This window comes from Octodon degus, unplaced genomic scaffold (assembly GCF_000260255.1).
Source record: "Octodon degus isolate 3935 unplaced genomic scaffold, OctDeg1.0 scaffold00070, whole genome shotgun sequence".
Classification (NCBI taxonomy): Eukaryota; Metazoa; Chordata; class Mammalia; order Rodentia; family Octodontidae; genus Octodon; species Octodon degus.
In genome coordinates this window covers 11,964,919-11,981,569 of record NW_004524646.1, presented here as the reverse complement: position 1 = coordinate 11,981,569, position 16,651 = coordinate 11,964,919, and the positions used below count along the sequence as shown (strand labels likewise).

At 59.4% G+C, this 16,651-nt stretch overlaps 2 protein-coding genes and 1 non-coding gene across 5 annotated transcripts in view; 1 reads left to right on the top strand and 2 right to left on the bottom strand.

Moving 5' to 3' along the window:
- Wars (tryptophanyl-tRNA synthetase) overlaps window positions 1-5,212 on the top strand; it is a 33,199-nt gene extending 27,987 nt beyond the window's left edge. For all 3 annotated transcript variants that reach the window (XM_004635194.2, XM_023719648.1, XM_023719649.1), the window contains exons 10-11: window positions 2,434-2,574; window positions 4,127-5,212. In XM_004635194.2, the coding sequence (XP_004635251.1) occupies window positions 2,434-2,574; window positions 4,127-4,288 (303 nt within the window). In that variant the 3' untranslated portion in view covers window positions 4,289-5,212. The remainder of the gene's footprint in view (window positions 1-2,433; window positions 2,575-4,126) is intronic.
- Window positions 5,213-6,344: 1,132 nt separating this feature from the next.
- On the bottom strand, window positions 6,345-11,145 carry Slc25a47 (solute carrier family 25 member 47). Its single transcript, XM_004635228.2, has 6 exons — window positions 11,076-11,145; window positions 9,246-9,289; window positions 8,980-9,051; window positions 8,183-8,365; window positions 7,213-7,549; window positions 6,345-7,043 (listed from the first exon to the last, which is right to left on the bottom strand). The coding sequence occupies exons 1-6, from the start codon at window positions 11,101-11,103 to the stop codon at window positions 6,763-6,765; spliced, it is 945 nt and encodes a 314-aa protein (XP_004635285.1). The 5' UTR covers window positions 11,104-11,145; the 3' UTR covers window positions 6,345-6,762.
- Window positions 11,146-16,192: 5,047 nt separating this feature from the next.
- LOC111817812 lies at window positions 16,193-16,301 on the bottom strand. Its single transcript, XR_002821923.1, has one exon. It is a non-coding gene; the product is annotated as a U6 spliceosomal RNA (small nuclear RNA).
- Between the last annotated feature and the right edge of the window lie 350 nt (window positions 16,302-16,651).

Genomic DNA, 16,651 nt, shown 5'->3' with positions numbered 1-16,651 from the left:
TGCCCGCACACTTGCGCACTGCGCTGGTGCCCAGCGGCAGGGGCTCACAGGCCCGGTCCCAGGCAGCAGGGCTCTGGTTTTCTCTTTCCATTTAGGTAAATAAAAATCTGGATGAATGCATGGCTGGCTGGCTGGCTTTCCCTCCCCTTCCTCCTCCTCCTCCCTCCTTCTCTCCTCCCTTCCTTTCTGTTTTCCCTGCCAGTGCTGTGGTCTGGAAGCAGTGTGATAACGCAACTGTCACCAGATGGTCCCAGAGATTTTCATCTGTTTCCGAGCTCGAGTGCTGGGACAGCTGCCGGGCGTGTTTTTTGTTTCTGTTCTGGGACCTTGAGATCCTGCGCTTTGTGGAGGTGGAGCCCAGGGACAGCACCAGGGCCGGGTTCCTACCACCAGAAATCCAAGCACCCTGAGCCAGCCGCAGGGACCTGTTGGGGACAGCACTGTCTGCCCAGATCCCGCCAGCCCACTCAGGGTGCTCAGGGCCTACACACCGGATGCCTGGACTCCAGGACGCAGGCCAGTGCCATCCCTGTCCTCAGGCCCGATTTGTGAGTCCTGGCCCATTGGTGCACAGACGGCCGCAAGTGTGGTCACTGGTGTTCTGGGAGCTGCGCATCTGCCTCTGCCGAATGGGAGGGCGAGGCAGGCGGAACAGAGGTGAGGTGTGGCTGAGTCAGCTCATGGTCCCCGGCCGGGCTGCAAAGTCCCAGGCAGTGCGAGTAATGGTAGGGGACCTTTCCTACTGACCTTTCTTGGGGAGCAGCCACCACCAGCCCTGCCCCTCACGGTCGGGTGTCTTCTGAACTCCTCATGCAGGTTTCTCAGTGTCAGAACGCAGCCAGACCCCTGAGGGCCAGGGGAGCCAAGAGCAGGAAGCACATGGCCAGTGGAGGATGCCAGGGTCACCAGCATCCCACTCGAGTCCTCATGCTCTGAGGAGGCTGAGGCAGGAGGATCCCTAGTTCAAGGCCAGCCTGCAGAACTACATCGTGAGAGCCATCGAGATAGCTCCCTATCTAAGTGACTGCTTAGGCAAGCTCAGGGACCAGGGTTCGATCCCCTGCACCACATGCCACACTGGCCCTGCCCCCAGGCAAGCTGAGCCGGCCACTGAGACCTGACATGATGGCCTGTACCTGTAATCCCAGCACTGGGGAGGCCAAAAACAGGAGGATCTCCATGGGTCCAAGCTTCGGAATGAGACCTTTCATTTATGAGACCATAAATGAAAAAAAATAGGCCATGAGCCCCTTGGCCCTCATGACCGAGGGCCTCGCTGACCTGCGAAGGACAGAGCAAGCCCAAGCGGACGTCCTGTCTACCTCCATAACACCTCACAGCACTTTGCCAACCGCTGGCGTCCTCTGCATTCCACAGCTGACCCAGGCCCCGTCGCCCCGACAGACCACACAAGTGGCGGCTAAAGCCGGCCAAGGGCAGGCAGCTGGCTGTTTTGGGTTTTTTGGCAGAACTGGGGATTGAACTCAGGCCCTCGCGCTTGCCAGGCAAGTGCTTATTCTACTGAGCCATCTCCAGCCCACAGCTAGCTGTTCTGGCTCCTGGACCCGGCGTCTACAGCCCATGTCCCCGGCATGCTCCATCCTGAGCGTGCCTTCCGGTCCCCACGCCGTGCTGCTGCAGCAGGGCTGCCCTGCTGCCCCCATCACTTCCTGCACTGGTGGCTGGGCCTGCGGTGTGTCGGCTACCGGTCCCAGCCTCCTCTCAGGCCCTGGCAGTTTTCCCGAGCCTCTTCCTCACCAGACAGCTGGTGACTCCAGAAGACTAGGTCTGCTCCTGCCCCATCCCCAGTGGACAGGTGGGCTCCTGTTTTGTTAGCTTCTGAGAGAGGGTCTCTTGCTCTGTTGCCTGGGCTGGCCTCAAATTCAAGGTGATCCTCCTGCCTCAGCCTCCCGAGTGCTGAGATTACAAGTGTGTGCCACTCGGTCCAGCTTGGATTTAGGCATTATTTTTGCTTTTGCTTTGCTAGTTTTGAGACAGAGTCTCATTGTTGTGCCCAGGCTGATCTCAAAGTCTGGGCTCAAGCAATCCTCCTGCCTCAGCCTCCATGGTGCTTCAGGTAGCCACTGTGCCTAGCTCCATGCTGTTGTTTGGAGTTTTCCTCAGCACCTGAAACTTCACCTGTTTTTGAGTGGATGTGCCCCCAGGCCCTCTGCCTGCCATTTTTGGTGGGTCTGGTGTCCCTGACGGGCTGCTGTCCTGCCTGCTTCTCATTTCTCCCTGTGGGCGCCCTGCCTGGCCAGCACCCAACCCAGAGGGGCATTGGCTACATGCTTTCTGAGAAGCTCCTCATCCAGGGCTGTGCCTGGATGCAGGCGGCACCTGGGTTCTCCCAGCTAAGTTCTGTGTCTGGAGAGTGTGGGGCTCAGCCCTGTCCTGTGCCCCTCCCGTGACGTGGTCCGTGCCCCTGCACAGGTCAACAAGCATGCGTTCTCTGGAGGCCGCGACACTGTGGAGGAGCACCGGCAGTTCGGGGGCAACTGTGACGTGGATGTGTCCTTCATGTACCTGACCTTCTTCCTGGAGGACGACGACCGGCTGGAGCAGATCAGAAAGGTGAGCCGGACAAGTGACCAGGGGGCCCACGGGGCGCCGGGAGCCACGATCCTTGCCGCGCTGCGGCTCATGGCCTGGTGAGCTGCACGGGCTGACTCAGGCCCTAAGCACCTTCCCTGGGGTGTCCACGTGGCATCCAGGCAAGTAGAGCCCTGTGGCCTCTCGCTGAGCCGCTCCACCCTGGGACGCAGCCCGGAAAAGGCTCAGAACCTTGGCTCAGATTTTCCAAGTCTTGGAACCTTTTCCAAGGAAATCAAGCAATAACAGCGTCCCATTTAAAAACACTGGGAGAGGGCTGAGGAGATAGCTCGGTAGAGTAAGTGCTTGCCTGGCAGTTGCGAGGGCCTGAGTTCAATCCCTGCTTCTGCCAAAACATAAATACATACGTACATACGTACATACATACACTGGGAGAGACTGAGTGCGATAGCACATGCCTATAACCCCAGCACTTAGGAGGCTGTAAACAGGAGGATCGCTACGAGTCCGATCTAGTAGTGAGACCCTAAACACCCTGTAGACCCTTCCCTAAAATACAAAACATTAAAAATACAAAATGAAAATAAAAATACTGGAGTAGCTAACAGACTGTGCTTTGGAAGTGTGAGACAAGAAGGTGTTGCAGGTGAGGGTCACGCGGGGCTGAGCCGCTTAAGAGTTTTCAGCCAGATGTGGCAACGTGCACCTGTAATCCCAACCCTCAGGAGGCTGAGGCAGGAGGATGAGAGCTGAAGGCCGTGAGCATTCAGCTTGACTGCTCCAAAGCGCAGAGTAGAAAGGGCTGCATGCCCAGCTCGCGGGAGGAGCACGGACCGGCACGCAAAGGCCCTGTGCTCAGCCCCTGCAGCAGCGTAGGGGAGGAAAACGGAGTGCTAGCAGTGCCCTGCACGAGAACTGGAGCCCGGCCAGGCCCGGGGGTGGGGGGCGCGCCTGCCATCCCAGCACTGGGCAGGCCGAGACAGGAGGATCTCTGCTGGTTCAAGACCAGCCTGGGCTGCGTAATAAGACCATGTCTCAAAGAGACAAAAACAATAATAAAAATCTTACAGGTGGATTATTATGCAAAACTTTCTTTTTTTTTTTCTTTCTTTTTTTCTTTCTGAACCGGGGATTGAACTCAGGCCCTTGCACTTGCCAGGGAAGCACTTATTCCACTGGGCCATCTCCCCAGCCCCCTAAAACCCTATTTTTGAATAAAATAATGATCACATCATTAAATAGATACCACTAAAGCTCTGTTGCGCAGAACTGCCAGTAGCTTGCTCTTGCACAGCACCCCGCCACATCGGTTGCCGGGAATGGTGGAGGCGGCTGTGCCTGCGGCGGCGTGGGGACAGCCTCCCTCAAGCTTAAGCATGCGCGCTGTGTTCGCTGTCAGGCGGGAGCAGTGGGGTTGGGTAGCAGCCAGTCAGGCTAAGCAGCCCAGGCCGCGCGGAGCAGAGGGGGGCAGGCACCACAACCTGCTGTCCCTCTAACCAGCCGCAGCTCCCAGTATTGGGGAGAGCAGGGCGGGACCCTGTCACAGTCCTTGGTCCGCCCTTCCTTTCGGCAGGACTACACCAGCGGGGCCATGCTGACAGGCGAGCTCAAGAAGACGCTCATCGAGGTCCTGCAGCCCCTGATCGCCGAGCACCAGGCCCGGCGCAAGGAGGTCACCGACGAGATGGTGAAGGAGTTCATGACCCCCCGGAAGCTGTCCTTCCACTTTCAGTAGCGCACGTCCCCTGGGCGCCCATGACACTGAACTCATCAGTAATCCTGCGCGGCCTGATTGCTCCTCCCCCAAGCTTCGCCCCATGGGAATTCCTGGGTAATTCCTGGTGTCTGCCGGCCCTGCATGTGTTCTGGATCCCTCCTTCCTGTGACATCTGTCTCCTGTCACTGTGAGTAATCTGGTACTGGCTCACATTACGTGGTCAGATAGGAAGCCCAGCAAGAGGCCTGCCACATGGAGCCCAGGTCCCTGGCCAGCCTGTGCCACCCTGGAGAGAGCTGCCAGGGTTTTCAGTGTACCCCAAGATTGCTCCACAAGAAACTGATGTGTACAGATCACAATGTCATTATTCTAAAACAAAAAAGTGCAGTGGGAAGTGGATGTGAGAAAGCCTCTTGGCGCAGGATGTTTGCGCCCACGTCCCCCAGAGGGAGCTGACCACTGAACTTCAATGCGCACTTGACCAAGGCTGTCTGGGCTGTGGCTATGTGCTGGCACAGCCGCCGTGCCTGTGTGGGTGCTGGGCACAGCCTGGCGCCCCAGCTTCCCAGCTGCCAGCAGTTTCCGACTTGGTGCACCTCGGACTGCACGCATCGTCCGCTCCAGCAGCCAGCTCCTGCGCATAACTGCAGGTGACCCGGCGCGCCATCGGCAGAAGCGGAGGGAACGTTCTCCACAGGAGACACTGAAGCAGGCTGTTACCTTTGCAGATGGTTTTTTGATGCTTGACCATATCAGAAGTCCGCGCGACAGTGGCCGGCCGTGCCAAGCTGGTGGACCCAGCTAGGGACCTGTGGGCAGCCGAGCCCTCCACATGGGGACTCGGCAGGGAGGGCCTGGGTGCAAATCTGTCCTTGGACAAGGTCCAGGCTGCAATGCCTGCCTCCTGCACTCCTCGGCTAATAAATTCCCTTCACTCCTGTGCATGTCGTGCTCTGCTTGGGGGCCAGGCCAGGCTGCACCTGCGGCTGAGAGCTACAGCTGGGTCCTGAGCTCCGTAGGGTGGCATTTGGGGAAGGAAGGTCCACTTTGGGGACCTGTGGCGCTGAGCACCAGCCCAGGAACCAGGCCCAGCTTCGCTCTGCGTCGGAACCGGCTCCCAGTGCCGCTTTGCCTTGGCCCGTTTGCTGCTGCTGCTGGAGAGCACACCACACGGAGCAGCCTGATGGGGGGCAGGGCGGCACAGGGTGTGGGGAAACAGGCTCTGAGGAACAAGGCTATCCAAGGCCATGTGGGGCCCTTCCTACAACACCACTACCTCAGACCAGTGTCGCCCCAGGGCCAGAACGGGGGTCACCGGAGGGGAGCTCACGACCTTTCTATCAGCTTGGACTCAAACAGGGTCCCTAGGCCTTGGGACTTGGACCAGGAGAACCCAATGCAGTGCTCCGGGGAAGGCAGGGAGTATGGGAGTAGGACACGAAGCTCCTCTCTAGGGCAGCAGTCATAGGGCCTCCACTGTGTCCTGAGTCTCTAGGCTGCAGTGGGACCATGTCCCACCCCCCTTGTAGCCAGCACCCCATCGTGAAAGTCTCACCAGATTACGCATATTCATCCACTTTCACTTTCATCCATCCCCACCTTGAAGTCACCACCTTTGGGCACAGCCGAGGACACCTTCTGGCATGGGGTGTAAGGCCAGGGGTGACAGCAGGCTGGGGAGTGGCTGCCCTTGGTCTCTGCCAGAGCTCTGAAGGACATTTGGTTCACAGGCGTCCAACCAGTGGGCTCCCCATGGGGCCACACCCCACCCGTCGGCCCTGCCCTCGTGGGCTGTGTGTGTCCCTGGTTAACTCCAGCACAAGGCTACTGCATACCTGTGTGAGGTGCCCCGCCTGCAACCCCACTGTGGGGAAGTTGAGCCAGAGCTACTGCAAGGGGCAGGCTGGAACCAGGTCTCTGTGCCCATCTGTGGAGGGCACACTGGCACAGGTGGGAGGGCTCACCATTGGGAGGAGCTGCCAGGCTGTGCCCTCCTCCTGCAATGGGCTACAGGCTTCTTACGACATGGGGGGGGATGGGTCACTGCCCATGGACCGCGCACAACACCGCCAAGCATCCTGAAAAGTTTATTGACCATGGCTCTCCCTGTCCCCGCAGACATTTGTGTGGCGGGACAGTGGTGCTGTGTGCCAAGCAAGGGTGTCGGCCCCAGCCCTGGAGGGTATGACCATCTGTCCCACAGGAGCCCAAACTATGGCAGAGACGTCAGCGGGGCCATCCCGTGGGCACAGCTACGGAGGGCCAGAGGCTGAGTGTGGGACGGTGGGGAGCAGGGATTAACAATGACGACCGTTCCACAGGACACTCACCCAGGAGACCGCTCTTGACCTGAGCCTCAGGCCGCCCCTGGTGGGGTGGTGAGCCCTTTGACTTCCTGTGCCAGAGCTAGCTGAGTTCCCAGCCGTCCTGAGTAAGGCCCTCTAGAGTCCCACCGTGGCTGCTGCGACCTGTGGAAGCCGCTGGGAGCGGCACTAAGTGGGCAGGGCGTGCCTGAGCCGCAGCACAGCCTCGTAGGCCACAAAGACCACCATGTTGACAGGGAAGGCGCGGCAGCAGTTTAGCCCCAGCCCCTTGAACAGCACCCTCGGGCCCTCCTCACGTACACTGCTCACCACGCAGTGCAGGAGGCCCCGGTAGCGCCGCAGGCCCTGCCCATCTGCCTGCAGCCGGGACTTGATCACATCCATGGGGGTGGCCACCGCCCAGGCCAGAACCCCCGCACAGCCGCCAGCCACGAGCACGCCTGCCACATCTGCAGGAGAGACAGCCAAGGGCTCACTTCACAGGTGGGGAAACCGGCTTCCTCATGGCGGTATTGCTAGTCCAGGGCAGGCCCGCAGCCCTGGGCCCCCAGGTACCAGGGTGCAGCTGAACTAACTCACCACCCTCCACCCCAGCCCCACTGGACTGTGCTCTCTCACCTGGCTGGCTGTGGCCCACAGGTGTGAGCCACTCGCAGAGGATGGCATAGGAGAGGAAGTAGGTGGCGAAGGAGTGGCCCTCCCGTAAGAGCAGGGCAGAGCTGCCCTTGTAAAGGCCCCGAAGCCCTTCCTCTCGGGCCACAGTGGCCAGGCAGTGCAGCGGCCCGCGGTACTTGGGCCTGTGATCAGGAGACACGGGGGGCACAGGACACATAGGCAGGGTGGCCGTGAGCCCCGAGGCAGAGGGGCGGCGCGTCTGCATCCGGCTCTGGGCCTGGCTCTGGGTCTGGGTCTGCAGGCGCACCTTGGCCACTTCAGTGGGCGATGTCAGGAACACCTGCATTGGCAGAAGGAGGCTCCAGTGCTCTGTCCTGGAGCCCAGCCCCTCGGAGCAGAGTGGGGAGCAGGGCCCCAGGCTGCTCCATCCACCCAGGACCGAGGCACCAGCAGTAACACACACATCTGGCGCCAGCTGCGGCACCCTGCCCCCTGCTGCCTCTGTGGATCCTGCCTGCCCCACAGCTGAGGGGACAGAAACTCCGAGGCCCAGTACCTTGGGTCATGTGATGAACAGGACAGAGCCCACCCCACTGTCACCTGTCACCCTCTGCCATTTGCGGGTCGCATGGTCACTTGCTTCCCACACAGCTCATGGCCCCAGCTGGGGGTGCCTGTGTGCCAAGGACAGCCCTGGCCCCACCGTCTGCGTGGTAGGCCAGCTGTGGGCCCCTAAAGAACAAGGAGGTCCGGTGGCCAGGTTGATGTGGCAGCCCTGCTGGCCAGCCCTACATGACTTCTGCCTGCTGGCCTGGAGGGCCCCTTTGGTCCTCTCCACAGGACCAAGAGGCTGGGACAGCAGTGATCCCACCACTGCCTGCTGCAAAGGGACCTGGCTGGCTGGCAAGAGGACCCCAGCGCCCACCCAGCGGCACCCCTTGTGCCCCACCAGCCCTCCCCTATGCCCACTCACACGCACGAGGCCGGAGGCGCATCCTGACAGCGTGATGTCCACCTTGGCAGGCTTGGCGTCTGCGCTGCCGTACCGGAAGTGGCAGATGTGTGCCAGGCAGTGGCGGTAGGTGCCGAAGGACACAGAGGAGACCAGCGACACGGTGCACACCGGCAGTGAGAGGCCACGGTAGAAGCCCCGCACCTGGGACACGGGGCCGGGTGAGTGGGCCAGCTGCGCTGCCTCCCACCAGTCACCTACTGCTGCTACTGCCTCAGCTTCCCCCATCTGCCAAGTGCTGGTGGGGGGCTGCAGCGGCAGAGGTCAGGCTCAACCAAGACCGCCCCGATGGTATCCTGAGCCAGGTGTTCCATTACTGCAGGGGCGTTTGGGGGTTAGTTGCTTTATTTTTTACTGATTGATTGATTGATTGATTAGGGTTTTGTTTTTTGTTTTTGTTTTGTTTTGTTTTTTGTATGGAGACACGGTGTCGATATGCAGCCCATCTGGCCTCAGACTCACACTGATCCTCGCTCTGTTTCCTCCCAAGTGCTGCAGTTACAAGCGTGCGCCACCACACCCAACTGCATCCTTATTTTTCTTGACTTAACTGAGCCCTGGCCTGCGTGGTGCCCCCTCCATCAATGTATCAGGCCCCACCTGCCCAGAGGGAGAGCCCTGCAGTGACCTCAGGAAACCGTCCAGCTCCTCCACCAGAGGAGGGCTGGAAGGACAGGGACTCTGCTGCGGCAGGGCCCTGCCTGTGAGCCCCGGCGCTGGCACGGAGGAGCCCACTGCCCCCACCCGGCCCGGCCTACCCGCTCCCGGCGGTAAGTATCCCGGATGCAGTGCCAAAGGCCTGTGTACTTGGGCTCCGTCTGGATCCTGACCTGGGGAGACAGAGGGTTCAGGAGGGGCCCGGGCAGGACCCCCCACGCTGGGCTGTCATGGGCCTGTGGGTCGTGGGCAGTGCAGGGACAGTGGGCTGTTTTAGGGGAGACCAAGGCACAGGGTAAGGGCAAGTGGCAGCTGGGTCCCGAGGCCCTGGGGAGCCCCAGAGGCACCAACGTGGGTCCGCACACACCTTCACCGTGTCCAGGGGGTAGCCCACCACCACGCCGCAGATGCCTGCAAGGAGGGGGCCTAGGTGAGCCTGCAGGAGCCCAATCCAGCTCCCAGGACCCTCCAACCACACCATCCCAGTACTCCGTCCTGCGTCCTGCACAGCAGGGCCCTGCCCCACTATCCCGTGCCACAGGTGAGCCACGCAGCCTTATTGGCAGCCACTGTGGTGAGCTACCTGTCCCTTACTGAGGGCCTCAGAGCCCGGCCCACTTGACCCCGGGGCCTGCTTAGGCCAGGTCCCCTGAAGGGTGGATGCCAAGAGCAAGCCAGGGACCCAGCCCACACTGGAATAGAGTGGGCACTGCCCTGTGTCCCAGAGGCCTTGGTCCCACTGAGGCACTTGCAGAGGCCCAGGAGGGACCCTAGGGGATCCTCACAGGGGACTTTGGGGCCCTGGTCCCTTTCACCTCCAGGCCCTCTGACCAGAGCACTGCAGCAACATTCCACCTGCCCCGCTGAGCCCCCCGCTGCAGTGCTGCAAACCCCTGTCCTTTTTGGATACTGTCGGAAGCATACTCTATAGAGACAAGCTGTTGCAGATGCACATTGTGGCTGTGCTGTCCCTACAGTGTGTCCCAGCACCCAGTGACAATAAAGGAGCTAGAAGTGAAATTGAGCAAAGGGCTACTTGGTAGTTGGGTAGTGACCTTCCTTGAACCTGAAAAACACCTCACTGAACTTCTGCTCATCCATCAAAGCCCTGCATACACCACACATCACCTCTTTGGGAGCCCTCCCTGCCTCCCTGTGCCCACAGACATGTTGACAGAGCTGTCACACAGCCTTGCTGCCATGATCCCAATCACCTTCACCTGCAGAGCTACCAGATTTCCAAGAAGGCAAAGCCCACATCTGTGTCTTGGTCCCCAAGGCCAGTCCCAGAGTGGGATTTTGATCCCACCTTGCAAGTCAAGCCCGAACCCTTCCTGGCCTGGGGCTCCTCCCCAACGGTCGCAGTGGGCCCAGGCTGAGCAGGTCACTGTTCCCAGAAGCCTTGAGGTCGCCCACTGCAGTTTCACAAGACCAGTGAGGCTCAGAATAGCTCCAGCCGGTCGATGGTGGGGAGGAGCAGAGCTGACCTCATCCTGTGTCCCCAGGGACAGTCACACCCCCCCAGACACACACACCCCAGGGTTTTGCAAGTGACGTGGCCAAGTGGGAGGGCCCCATAGCCCCCAGCAGGGTCTGACCCAGTCTCCTGGGGTCTCCCGCCCTCCTGTCATGGAAAACGACCTCCCCACAGGAGGACACTTCAGATTCTTAGGTGCCCAGATAGTACTCCCGCCCAGGTCTGGTTGTTCCTGTCTCCCAGAAACCGCTGGTCACTGCAGTGCACACTGTAGGAACCAATCCCCACCTGACAAGCCCTTCTGGGGACTTGACTCAGCAGCCAGCCCCAGCGCCTGCCTGACAGGCCTCCTGCTGGCTTCTCCCATATGAGCCCCAGACCTCCTGAGGTCGGACCCTAAGATCAGGAGTGCCTTTGATGGCATAAAGTCCTGGGTGAGTGTTCGGCATTTCTGCTGCCCCTGCACCCCATAGCACCCCATCCTCCCCCGAGGGCATAGCTGCCCCTGCCTGCACCATCCCTGTCTCTGTCAGGGGCTGGTCTCAGGCTCCTGTCTGGGGCCCAGCAGGGCAGGCCCCATGCTTCCCCTCAAGCCCCATGTCCCCATGAGGCACCCAGGAGCCTGGGCCCAGGGTCCGCGTCCAGCCCCAACCCCTCCCAAGGGTCCTCGAGTCCCACTGCTGCCCAGGCCCAGCACCACCCCCACCCAGCTCCTGCTACCTCCGATGGCTCCAGCCACAAAATCCATGGACAGCACGGGGCCAGCACCTGCTCACTGCCTGTGTGGTGGCCTCCTCCAGACCTTAAATTAAATACCTGTGGGAGGGAGGGGAGTGGCTGATGCCCACACCCACGCTTTCTAGCCAGCCTTGGAACCTTTGTCCCACTGCCCTCAGGACCCAGGTGTCAGGAAGGTGTCCGAGAGGCTACAGGAGGGGGCAAGACCTCTGAGTCCCAGGCACATGCGGGTGGCTCCTGGGAGGCCTGGGAACAGGGCCAGACAGCTTGGTCTGTCCAGGATCCCTTGGCTCTGCCTCAACTCCCACTGTGGAACCTCCAAGCTCCCTGGCTTATTAACTCAGCAAACTTTTCTTTTGAGACAGGGTCTCACTGTATGGTTCAGGTTGGCCATGAACTCTGTGTGGCTCAAGCTGGCCTTGAAATCATGGATTACAGGTGTGCGCCACCGTGCCCAGATTCCACAGACATTATCTGAACTAGGGCTGCCACCAGTATAAAAGACTTAGCCCTGTCTCTGAGGGGATCAGGGGAGGAGAGGGGGTGATATCCCTGGGAGCCCTCAGGGAAGGACCACCCCACTCCGCAGCCCTGGACAGAGCCAGGGTGACGCAGGGCCTTGCAGCTGAGTGCAGGAGCCCAGAAGGTGCTGCCAGCCACAGAGGGGTCGTGCAGGTGGCGCTGAGGACTGCAACCTGCTGGCCTCGAGGCCGGGCAGGAGGCCAGGCGTCCTCCTGTTTACGTGTCCAAGACTGTGGTGGCCTTGAGCACCTGGGCAGGAAGGGAATCCAGGTCCAGCCAGTCATGGGCAGCACAGCAGCCACATCAGAGGGCAAAGAGCAGGGACAGGAGGTGCCAGTGAGCCAGCCCCAGTGCCCATCCAGCGTGAGGAACAGGCTGGGGTCTGGTTAGGAGCCTGGCTGCCAGCTCAGATCCTGCTCTGGGCTGGCTCGGGGCAGGGCAGGAGGCCAGGTATACCGTGTAGGTGTCAGGTGAGTTGAGTAGCAGAGGGCCTGGTGCACACCTGTCATCCCAGCGCTCTGGGAGGCTGAGGCATGAAGATGGAAAGCTCAAGCCCTAGCTGAGCAATCTGGCTTCCACCCCCGTGCTGCAGCACAGGAGAGTGACCTCCTACCTGTGGTCGCTGCCCAGGGCTGGCCTGCCCTGCTATCTGGGGCCACAAGCTTTGGCTGCACCCACGGAGGCCAAGGGGCAGACCAGGTCCTGTCACCTGCAATGCTGGGAGGGAGGCGGGCAGCAAGCAGTAAACAGTGCAGGGGCAGAGCTGGAGCAGCTGCTGGGGCTAGGTCCTCATCCCGCAGCAGGGTTCAGTGGCCTCAGGGCATGGTCTGTGGCTTCCAGCCGGAAGGGCAGAGGGCAGCATGCCACGTGTGCCCAGGCAGACGTGAGGAGGCTGGGGTGGGTGGGCTGGATGGAGGAGAGGACATGGGCACGAAGACCAGGAAAGGAGCAAGATGGGTGGGTGGAGGGCAGGTGAGGAAGAAAGGGGCAGAGGGCTAGAAGCCACACGCGTACCAGGAAGGTCCATCAGCCATGGCCACCTTCCCGCCGTGTGTCGCCCTGGGGACCAGGACATCACAGCAGGCAGAGGCCTCTGCCAGGGGATCCTCAGGTGGCTCTGGCTCTCCCCGCTGTGTGACCTGGGGCCAGGGGCCTGATCTCTCTGAATCTGATTCTCCCTGCAGGCTCAGATGTGGTGGCAAGAGATGGGGCTCAGGGGTGCTGCCGGGGCAAGGCCACGCAGGCCCCTTCAGCTGTCTCCACTGCTGTCTCCACTACTGTCGGGGCCACTGTGGCAGCTTGTAGAGCTAGGACGAGGCCTGGAGGGGTGACAGACACTCCCCACACCAGGCCACTACTGGGGCCTTAGAGCCAGTGCTGCAATGGGCCCTGGGGAGCTCAGCACACAGCACCATTAGGGTCCCACTTTGCCACCGAGGTACTGGGGCTTGGTCCTGGTTTAACAACAGAAGTGCTTCTCTCCCTACTAACTGAGTTGAAAAAAAAGATGTGGGTTTTATACAGTGGAATACTATTCTGCCATAAAGAAAGATATCTTAGACATTTCTGGGTAAATGGATGCAGTTTAAGTCCATACTCTTAAGTGAAATAAATCTGACACACCTGTGAAAATACCAATCATCTCTCTGGTGTGAGAAATCTGAAAGTGTAAATAAGGACCAAAATGTGTGCTAGACATCAGAGGATGGGAAGGAAATGCTCAAATGGGAAAGGGAACTAGAAAGCAGAGGAGAGAAAAGAAGGAAAGTTGGAAGCAAAACTTTGTAAATAAGGACGGGAAGAAGGCCTGCAGGGAGGGCAGGGAGGGGAAGAACCGACTGCATCGCCAGCAAGCCCACACTCCCTGCAGCGAATGCGGCTGTCAGGTACCCCGAAAGTGTATGAATAAGCTTAATTTAAAAAAAAAAATTCAGGGCTGGTGAGATGGCTCAGTGGTCTAAAGCACCTACTTAGAACAAGCTAAACTAAGCAAAGCACAGGGACTGCGGTTCAATCCCCCAGCACCACATGCCAGCCAGCCCTGCCCCCTGGTGGGCTGAGCTGGCCACACACACACTAAATAAAATAAACTTTAAAAAAAAAAAATTGACTTTAAAAAAAAATTCATTTAAAAAGAAAAATAGAGCTGGCCAAATAGCTCAGTGGATTAAAGTGCCTGCAAGCAGGTTCAGGGGCTGGGGGTTCATTCCCCGGGCATGTGTCGCATGCCTGCAATCCCAGCTCTTGGGAGGCTTACAGGCGGGTCCCTAGGAGTCCAATGTAGTAGTGAGGCCCTGCACACCCCAAGACCCATCCCTAAAAATTTTTTTAAAAATTATAAAAGAAAGGAAGAGAGAAAGAAAGAGAAAAAGAAAAAGTGCTGCTCTAAACTGGGCCTAGTGCTGCTCGCCCAGAATCCCAGCACTCAGGAGGCTGAAGCAGGAGGATCGCTGGGAGTTCAAAGCCAATGCAGGCTAGTAGCGGAAAAAAAAAAAAAAAAAAAGACCCCTCTGCACTGGCAAACACTCTGGCGTCTTCCACTTGGGGGGAGCCCATCTTGGAAGGGACCTGGTGAGGTCACACATCCATTTTAAGTTTATTTTTCCTAGGGGCCAGGGAGATGGTGCAGTAGAGTAAGTGCTTCCCTGGCAAGCTCAAGGGCCTGAGTTGAATTCCCGGTTCCGCAAAAGAAAAAAAAAAAAAAAAAAGTGAGAATAAATTTATTTTTCCCAGACAAGTCAGAAATTCATGTTATCATCTAGAAATGGCTTTGTTTTCAGAAATAGAGAGTGAGGAGGGGCCAGGGAAACAGTTCAGCCAGCCTAAGTGCCTGCGGTCCTGAGTTGGACCCCTGGTACAAAAAAAGAATCAACACTAGAGACCCGTCTTCACCTCCATGAGGACGGCAGCCCCGCACCCTCAGCCTGGCAGGGCTGGCAGTGCCCCCGGCTGGTGCCAAGGGTGCCCTCACCCACCTTGGACAGCGGGCATCATTGGGCACACGGGTGCACGGGACGAGTGCCCACCAGGACCCGGCCTCCCAGGCCCAGAGGAGGACAAGGCCTCAGAGAGGAGAACCCAGGGAGGCCCCGGACCAGAAGCGTGACTCTGCCCCGCACCACACTGCAGCCGTGGGCCCACCCCATGCCTCGGTTTCCCTATTGGCCAACGGCCACAGCTACTTTGTGGCAGGGTCAGCGACGTAAGGGCACTTCCCTGGAGCTGGGCAGCAGAGAGGCAGAACTGGACCTCGGACCCCGCGATCCGGACCTGCCCCCACCCGGTCTCACCCCAGGCCCCTCAGCCTGTCCAGCTGCTCCTCATGGCGCCCCCTGCTGGCCATTTCCAGCTCCCCTCTCTGAAACACTGGGCCTAGCAACACAGCCCTGCCATCCCAGCTGCTCAGAAGGCTGAGGCAGGAGGTCTGTAAGTTCAAGGCCACCCAGGCCACTCATTGAGACCCTGCCAGAGCCAGGGAAATAGCTCAGGAGAATAAGTGCTTGCCTAGCAAGCGCAAGGGCCTGAGTTCAATCCCTGGCTCAGGAAAAAAAAAAAGAAAAAGAGAGCCAGCCCTGCTTTCTCACAATAAAAGGGGCTGGTTGGTGCAGCTCCATTGTAGGAGCTCGTCTAGCATGGGTGAGTCCACCCCCAGCACTAAAAATCCAAGCAAACCAACCTTACTCCATTTGGGATTCCTGGAAAGAGAGTTAGCTTTTCTGCCTCAGGGACAACAGCAGCAGCCACTGCAGGGCGATGGGGCTGTTCACTCCCTGCAGTAATCATCCTGTCCTACTGTCCAGACACAAATGCCACTGCCCCACAGGCCCAGCAGCAGGAGGACAGTAAGGAAAGGGGCAGCTGTACAGTGGGACCACAGGCAGAGCCCCACACGGCCCATCCACCGCCCAGGACAATGCAGAGGGAAGGCAGAGCTGGCACCTACCCCAGCCAGCAGGCTCTGGAGCTTCGGCCCCACCCCAGTTCCCTGATGCTGCCCAAGGTCTCCTGCATTTCTCTGTGCCAGCTGCCTCCTGCCCAGCCTGGTGCCAACTCCAGCTCACGGGGTCCCGCATAACCTAGGCCAGGCTGCTACAGTGGGGCGGCCGGCACTGACCAGAGGCTGGGGACAGCTGAGGCGCAGAGGCCAGGGGCCTGACTCTGTCCCAGCCCTGCACCTTCTGGTTCCACTGAGGCTGCCCTGAGCCTTGGCTCCGTGTCTCTGAGAAGCAGCCCTTTCTACACAGCCACCTGGGGCCTGGGGGTCCAGTCCGCTCCTAACCTGGCTGGAGCCCCCTTCTGACCATCCAGTGGATCCCAACTCTGCGCGACACCCTCAGCTCTTTGTTATTTGAGATAAGGCCGTGCTGAATGTATAAATTGTACAGACTGGGCTGGAACTGACAACCCTCCTGCCGCAGCCCCTGGAATGTTGGGACCACAGGGGTGTGTCACCTCACTGGGTCATTCCTGGCATCTGAGGGCACTAGGTGGGCCCAGCCACAGCCTGGTGGATAGGAAGCCAGCCCCTCATGCAGTGGACCTCGAGGACACCCAAGGGGCTTCAGCTGCTTTATTTATTTATTTTTTTTCGCTTCATGAATTTGCGTGTCATCCTTGCGCAGGGGCCATGCTAATCTTCTCTGTATCGTTCCAATTTTTTAGTATATGTGCTGCCGAAGTGAGCACTCAGCTGCTTTATTAAATAAACCACCAGAATCTGTCCGGATCTCCCTTCCTGCCAGCAGGACGCCATGCTAAGAGAGGACAGTGGCAGTGTGGAACCTTAGCAGCATCCTCAGCCATGGCGCAGACAGAGGCCTGGGCCCTGGGCTGTGCTTGCACAGTGTGGCCCGGAGCCCCCAAGCCCCCAAGGCCCACAGAAGAGGCCGGGTTAAGAACACGGGCTTGGGGGGCTGGTGAGATGGCTCAGTGGTCTAAAGCACCTACTTAGAATAAGCTTAGCAAAGCGCAGGGACCACGGTTCAATCCCCCAGCACTACATGCCAGCCAGCCCTGCCCCCTGGTGGGCTGAGCTG

Excerpts from the sequence above, each read along its gene's own strand:
- Slc25a47 (XM_004635228.2), bottom strand. The coding sequence starts at position 11,103 with ATGGATTTTGTGGCTGGAGCCATCGGAG. Across the intron at positions 9,052-9,245 it reads ACCCCCTGGACACGGTGAAG|GTCAGGATCCAGACGGAGCC; the intron begins GTGTGTGCGGAC and ends CTGTCTCCCCAG. Across the intron at positions 7,044-7,212 it reads TGTGGGCCACAGCCAGCCAG|ATGTGGCAGGCGTGCTCGTG; the intron begins GTGAGAGAGCAC and ends TCTCTCCTGCAG.